This window comes from Alligator sinensis, unplaced genomic scaffold, assembly GCF_000455745.1.
Source record: "Alligator sinensis unplaced genomic scaffold, ASM45574v1 scaffold404_1, whole genome shotgun sequence".
In the NCBI taxonomy this organism is placed as follows: domain Eukaryota; kingdom Metazoa; phylum Chordata; order Crocodylia; family Alligatoridae; genus Alligator; species Alligator sinensis.
This window is the reverse complement of record NW_005841839.1, coordinates 3,964,227-3,971,953: the sequence shown is the minus strand read 5'-3', so window position 1 is coordinate 3,971,953 and position 7,727 is coordinate 3,964,227. Positions and strand designations below refer to the sequence as shown.

Sequence of the window (7,727 nt, the reverse complement as noted above, 5' to 3'; positions counted from 1 at the left end):
GATCTGTCCCACCTGGTGGAGGCAGGAACCCCAAGAGTTAAGCTTGTCTGTACTTCTCCCACCAGGTGATATTCCTTTCCCCATGGAGACCTGGACTAAGCGCATCCAGGAAGTAAAAGGCTGGGAAGACTGGTTTGCCATGCAGGAGCACCTGGATGAAAAGCTGGGTGCTATACTAACCGGGCGTTACATGACCATCCTCTGGGCCAATGCTGGGAAGCCAAAGCCAGAGGAGGGAGAGTTGCTGGAGTCCATCAAGCGGCTGACCTCAGATTTCCAGTCCCGGCCAATCACCATCGGCTTGGGGCTCCATGCTTTCAGTATTGACCCCTACGCCAAGCCCATCACTGTGCACGTGGCTGGGGCTTCCCACATCGAGACCCTCAACACCCGGGTGATAGATTATGATGAGCTGACACGGATATTTCCTGGGCACCAGGGCATCGAGGTGGTAATGGTTGGAGTGGATGTAGTTGATGGATCCATCATGAGACCTCCACTGACAGCCTTTGGACCCAGGGGTAGAGTTTACCTCAGCAGCTATAAAGGCCTCTATCATGACTTTTGGGAATCCCAAGTAGAAACTCAGCAGGCTGCACGCCCGGACCTTGTGGTGGGCTTTCATCCAGGTGAGTGCCTGGGCAGAGCCTCACTATGGTTGTGTCGAAGAGGGGGTACCTCATCCCCCTGGTCCCACAGAGCTGGCCCCATCCTGGGTCACGCTCCTCATACCCCTCCAACTGTAACAAAGGGCCCATATTTCCTGCTCCTTCTTTCAGTGTACCCCAACACTGCATTTCCTCTGTGATAAGATACTGCCCACCATGCCTTCCTTACTTCTGTATCCTAGGAAACAACCTGGGGACAAGGCCTCAGGCCAGCTTAGCAAAGCCAAATACAGAAGGTGGGTGCACAGCGATGGTAGCAGCTGGGAGGTGCTGAGGTTTTAAATGCCAGAACATGGGACTGGAAGGGACCTACTGGTTCATTGAGTCCAGTCCCTTGTGATTACAGCCAACTATGTAATAACCATTCATCTTGAAGGGTTGCCAAGAGCACCTGCTGGGGCACATGCAGCCTGGGCGTGTCCTGTGCATAATGTCATCAGGCTGATGCATTATCCCAACCTAGGGATGTTAAGGTGGTGAGATGGTGATTCAGCACCGAGGTGTTAGAAAGCACTGGCAGTGGGTCTGTGCCAAAGAACAGTGCTGAGAAGGGCATGTTCTTCCCAGGGACTTTTCCTGTTGCTGCTCCCATGCCACTGTACAGGCTGTAGCATGTCATGTACTGTAACCTCTGGGTCCCTGCTGTGCTTGATGAAAGCACAGTTGTGAAGCTTGGGCTTCCTGACAGCCTTGGCTCAGAGGATCTCAAAGCACTTGAAAAAAACAGGCTCCATTACCCTCCTTATATAGATGGGAAACTGGTGCACAGAGGGTATTGACTTCCCTGGAGTCGCACAGCAAGTTGCTGGAAGAGTTGGGAGGAGTTCTGCTCCGTTCTCTAGCCACTCACTGTTACTGCCCCATGCTGCAGGAAATTGGGGAGGGAGTGTTCTTTTCTCCTTTTGCATACTCTTGCTTGGAGAGTGTCATGCACCAGATGTTCAGTGAGAGGGAGGAGGAAGGGACAAAGCAAATCTTTAAGGGCTCTGTACTTCATTAGCTCCTACTTAACTGCTTCTTAGCCTTGGTGATAGACTCCATTCAAGACTGGCTGGCACAGAAAGTGCTGCATAGCCCGGATGCCAGAGGCTTAATGCTACAGGTCAGCATGGCCATCTCAGCCTGGGTGTCTGGTAGCTTCTAATAAGCATAGCCAAGAATGGCATGTGCTTCTCACTGGGCATCTCCTGCACGCCATGTGCTATTTAGATATCCTCTAAAGTCTCCACTAACCTAGTGCAAGGGAAAGCAGAGAGGGACCTGACTCAGATCACTAGATCATAGCACCTTGTCTATCTGGCACCCTGGGAAGCTGGGTCTGAATTCAGCCCAGTTGCTCTACTGGACCTGAGAACTCAGATCTCTAAGGTGGGGACAGGAAGGCATGCATGGAGTTTGCTGCGTCAGCCTGTCAATGGTACTGGAAAGCGAGAGGTTTTTAAGCACATGAATAATCATAGCATGTGGCTGGGGCATCAGCATGGCACATCTCTACTTAAAAGAAAGATAATGACCAAGGGTATTGTAGCATCAACCTTCTGCAGCTGGATACAGGAGGAAACAGATGCTCAAAGAGGCCTGAAAACCAGGCAGCCTTGGCCTAGGTACTGTGTCACATTTCTGCTTTTCGGAAAGAAAAACAGAGATGTGACACTAACACAACCTTGCCCTGGCCCCAGGAGGACCACAGCTGCTGTGTAACCTGAGGAGAGAGGAGGTGGGCTAAAGGAAGACCACTGAGGTGATCCATAGTCACTTCAAGCTTCTCAGCACTATTGGGTCCATGGGTATTGCTATTCTTCCCCACAGCATCCCCTCACAAAGTTGTCTTTTTCTCCAGAACTCAGAAAAGAGATCAGTTTAAAGTATTTAGAAGTATCTGAACCCACTCCTTTCCCACTCAGTGAACAGCCACAACAAGGCATTTGGGGATATTATGAATTGTGGAGTATAGCCTCTCCTGTGATTGCTACATGGTGAGCCATGGGACCAGGGAACAGAAAGCTCTAGGGACCTTTGCTTGTGGAAGCATGTTTTTAAGATCCTCACTAAATACGTCTGTGAGCTACTGGAATTGAAATGCAGCTACGAAAAATATCCATGGGTGCTCCACAAAGTGAGCCAGAGAGCATCATCGTTAGGAAGGAGGATGGATGTCATGTCAGATCCAGGCCAAAGGGTGGCTTAACTCATTGTGGCAGTGTTGTCAGGACACTGCATCAGGCTCAAAGGACTGAACTGTCAACATCTGGGCTGTAGTGGGGAGATGATCAACCAGAGGCAAGTGTTAAAGAGTAAGGTTATGGCATGAGCACCAGTAGACCTAAGTCACCATCTTCAGCACTAAGAAGCTGATCAGATTCTTTGGGGCAAGTGGGGAGAAGATGCCTACAGCAGGGAGGTGAGCTAAGCAGGCATCCCCAGAGTTTTCCTGTACTCCTTGGTTTTGCTAATCTGCCAGTGCCCCTGAAACATCTCTCTTCTGTGTCCTGCCAAAGAATGGTGTCACTCATCCATTCTGGGTACTTGCAGCCCACCGTTGCCATGATACCTGAGCATGCCACACTTGAGACACAGGGCAGTACTAATTTGGCAGAGGGAGCTGAGGCTGGGCTCCACCAGAGCCATGTCCTTTAGAGGGTAATTTGGGAGAATGTTTTTGTGCTGGCAAACACCCTGGTGTGCAGGTGGAGAAGGGCTGATGCTGCCACATCTCATTTACTTGGCGACCCTGGTACAGGTGCTTATGTTGTGTTCCTGTGTAGAGGCTGCACTGGAACAGCTATATAGACAAGTTTCTTCTGTCATACACTGGGCTCAAGTGACTTGCCCCAGGTCCCAGTGGGAGTCTAGGGGAGAGAAGGGAATGGAACTCAGGTCTTCCACAGGCCAGGGCTTGTCCTCACTGGAAGAATCTTGCTGCCAAAGCCCCCTCGTGAAGATGCAGTGCAGTGTGCAGCATAGTCGTGTTCACACCAGGTTAGCTGGGCACAGCTGTGTTGGCAGGGGTTTCACACTCCCAGCCTATGTAACTACGCTGGTGAAATTTTACAAAGTAAGCCCAGCCCCAAGTTGGTGCTGTGATCCCTGAACCATCCAAAACACAAGCATCAGATGTGGGAAGAAAAAACACAGCCTTCCACTCCCCTTATTGCATCCCCTGAACAAGAAAAGACAACTAAAGTCACTACTCCAGAGGATAAACACCCTCTTAAAGAAGTATAGGTCATCCTACATCACATCACAAGCCATCAGCAAAAGAAGCCCCACTGGACACATCCTGCCATCTTCAGTACAAGGCCGGTTCATCAGAATCATTCCAAATGAACCATGCATTTAGCATTTAGCACAAGTAGTGAGCGCTGCTGAAACACAAAAGCATCAGCTGGAAACAGTGAAAAACACCAATGGTTTCCTCTCTTGCAGTCATGCACAGGCCATGGAGTAAAAAAAATCACTGGCTATGGGTTGGAACAGAGGATTTGGCCTTGGGGAACATACAGCTCTGCATGTCTTGGTTCCCCCTATGCAATATAGGAATAGTGATACTTCCCTGTATCACTTGTTGTCATATATCTGTAAAATGCTTTGGAGTCCTATGGGGAAAGGTAATTTAGTGCGAAGTTGTATCCTAGTCCCATGGTGCTGTGGGTCTGTGTCTTCCAGGACTGGGCAATTTATATCATGTTGGGATGCTGTGTGACTAGGAATTAAAAAAAGCCACTGACCCATTGAGACACTGGCACCTGCCCAGGCACACACCACCTGCGGACTGTCCAGCTAAAGGCAGGATGATTCTGCAAAATCCCAGAGGGCTGCAACCCCTCCACACCCTGCAGAACATGGAGTCTCCCTTGAGATCCTGCCCCCTCCCCGCCAAGCCTTCCCAGCTGGTGGCCTGTGCTTTCCAACAGCACTGACCCAGTTGCCTCACCCTGCAGTGAAGGCTCTCAAAGCCTCTTGCTTTCACCCCTCCTTGTGAAATGCTCTGAAGTCAGTGGGAGTTACCTGTTTGCAGCACGGCAGAAATAGGGGCTGTCAAAAATAGACTAGCTATGGGAGTCTGGAGCATGCAGTGGCAGGGGTAAGAGGTGAATGAGAATAAGAATACTGTACAACATGCTCCAGCTTCTACCGTGACCACACCCCCAACCTTCTTCCATCTGCAAAGCCACTCTTCCCTGCACTGGGACCAGGTTTCTCCAGGGTTTCCACCTTGCCTTCTCCCTTGTTTGCAGGGTTCCATGCCTGCCAGGACCTGATGGAAGGCTGGCTCCCCACCCTGCTGCTGCTGCGGGACTACAAGATCCCCACCCTCTTCACCATGTACAAGTAAGGCAGGCTTGTCTACCCACCAGGAGCCAACATGCCCAGAGCCCTCAAGACAGTCATTAATAGGGGACAGCTGCTCTCTGACTTGGACTGATACCTTTTAGTGCCATTTATGTCATTGCATGCTGGACCACATGCTGAGTGTGAGCCAACAGCATACTCTGGCTACAAACAGAGCCAACAGCATGCTGGACTTTATTAATAGGAGTGTCACCTGCAAGACAGGGGAAGTGATTCTTCCATTCTGTTTAACACTAGTGAGGCCTCAGCTAGAGCATTGTATCCAGCTTTGGGGCCCACACTTCAAGAAAGACATCAACAATGGGAGAATCCAGCAGCGAGCAACAAAAATGGTTACCGGCCTGGTAAGCAAGACTTAGGAGCAAAGGCTGAAAGAACCAAGATTTAATTGAGAGAAGAGAAGACTCAAGGGAGAAGATTGATATGCCTTCAATTACTTGAAGGGGGATTTTACAAAGGATGGGGATAGACTATTCTTTGTGGCTATAAGGGCTACAGGAGCAGTGATCTTAAATTGCAACAAGGGAAATTGAGGATGGATATTAGGAAGAATGTCTTCACTCTGAGGGAGATTAAGCATTGTAACAGGCTACCTAGAGAAGCTATGGAAACTTCAGCCTTGGAAGTTTTTAAGAGTCAAGTTAGACAAACCCTTAGCTACAGTGGTCTCCAGGGGGGCTGAAGCAGTTGACCTCCCAAGGTCTAGTCCAGCTCTGTTTTCCTATGATTCTATGTCACCCTGCAATAATATGCTATAATTGGCTATTAGAGCTTGACATTTATTTAAAATGCTACCAGAGCGTTTCAGCTGGGGCATTGCCCAAGCAATGCTGTGGGGTGCCTCATGTTGTTGGCATCCAAGTGGCACTGGTAGGGCACTGCCATAGAGGAAGCTTCCACTGACCATCCTGGCACAGGTTATGTGGTGTCAGGACAGGGGGGTGTTGGCAGGCTGTAAACATGCCCCTCATCTCTCCCTGACAGTGAGCAAGAACTGAAGTCCTCCCTGAAGATCCTGATGGAGCTGGAGACCAACATCACAGGCTGTGGAGCCAACCCCTTTGCCTCCCTCAAACCCGAGCAGGTCTATTCCAGCCCCAACAAGCCGCCTGTCTACTGCAGCTCCCACTACATCATGTTCCATGGGCTGTCCAGTCCCCCGTATGAGCCTATCAGGGAGCTGGAAGAGGAAGAGGACAAAGGGGAATAGAGAAGAAATGCTCACACCTGCTTGGTATCAAGCAAACCAGGCACTTCACTGCCCCTAGACAGACCCTGCTATGCCACCTCCAACCCCTGCCTCCATTCCTCTGGCTTGGCTGCATTCAGGGCCAGTGCTCCCCTCTCAGCTTGGGCAGCAACCCCAACAGGTAGCAGCTCTTCATGGGGTCCAGGGAGGGGAACCTGGCTGCGCTGGCTGCTTTTATAGCTGCCTCCTTCAGCAATACAGAGGTCTCTGAGGGACACTGGAGAGAGCAAGCTCTCTTGGCTACGCCTCAGAGCTGACCTCCACCCCAAACCAGCACAATGAACAATGGGAGAGAGAGAAACCAAGCACTTGCCTGAGCAGGGCTGCAAGCATTTAGCAAGCACCGCAGAGTCTGTTGCAGTACCTGTGCTGGCTCAGCCCACTCTCACCTTGGGGTGGGGGCTGCCCATTACCAGTGCAGTGCTGTCACAGCCATTTGCAGCATATGTGGTAGCAGAGACGTGAGAAGCGGTGTTCACAGAAAAGGCCCTGCCTGCTACTGCTCACTTACCACAGCTCAGCAACATACTTGTCAAGGGCACTTCCCATCGGTGACCTGTCTGCTGGGAGTTGAAGTGTGGAGAGCAGCCCTCCTGTTCTTTCCTACAGGCTCTCGCTTAACTACCTTTGCTAAAAGCCTAAACACTGTCCCCTCTGACTGAATGGGAGGGGGCAGCAGTTTTCCTGTATTCCTGTTTTTTGGGACAAAAACATAGCCATAGCTATAAGCTCTCCAGCGCTTGCCCTATGTAGCTCAGAGCTAGCTAAGTGAGGTGGAAACATTTGTCCCAGCTCACCTGGGGTTATGAGGAGGGTTTTCCATTCAGCAGACCTCTGCAACCAGGCTCTCACCCCCAGTAGCTAGAGACAGGACATCTGTTCCAGACCTAGTGCCTCTAGGTCTGCGGTTCCCAAACTCTGACAGATTGTGCACCACCAATTTAAATGATACAACCTTAAGTACCACCAGCAATTTTTCAATTCAACCTTAAGTACCACCAGCAAATTTTTGTCATATAAAGTAATTATAATAAATCTGCTAATGCATACCACAGATTGGGAACGGCTGCTCTAGGTTACAGACTGTGATCCTCTTGGCAAACCAAGCCAAGCCCCATTAGTGTTTAATCACCTGTTTGAGGTGCCAGAGGAGACCTGGCTGGGAGAGGCTGGCTGCAAGGGAACAAGCAATGCCTGGTGGAGACACATGGCTTCCTGTGTCTGCCTGGGGGATATCGGGAAGGAGGAAGGCTCCCTCCAGTGTACTGGACTCCTGGGCACTGAGTTCATTTGGAAGAAGCTGGAGGGGGCATTCCCCATGCTGAGGTAGTGAATACACCTTGAGCCTTGCGCAGCCTCAGATCTGCATTAGACCCAGGGGTACATCTGCACTGACCCTTGTGTGGGTCATTGTGTGCTCTATCCATTCAGTCTCCTCTGCTCTTCAGGCCTTGTTC

The 7,727-nt window shown here is 50.6% G+C and overlaps 1 protein-coding gene across 2 annotated transcripts in view; it reads left to right on the top strand.

Annotated features, from left to right (window-relative positions):
* MSS51 (MSS51 mitochondrial translational activator) overlaps nucleotides 1-7,294 on the top strand; it is a 14,378-nt gene extending 7,084 nt beyond the window's left edge. For both annotated transcript variants that reach the window (XM_025203798.1, XM_025203794.1), the window contains 3 exons: nucleotides 66-629; nucleotides 4,907-5,000; nucleotides 6,006-7,294. In XM_025203798.1, the coding sequence (XP_025059583.1) occupies nucleotides 66-629; nucleotides 4,907-5,000; nucleotides 6,006-6,231 (884 nt within the window). In that variant the 3' untranslated portion in view covers nucleotides 6,232-7,294. The remainder of the gene's footprint in view (nucleotides 1-65; nucleotides 630-4,906; nucleotides 5,001-6,005) is intronic.
* Nucleotides 7,295-7,727: the final 433 nt, after the last annotated feature.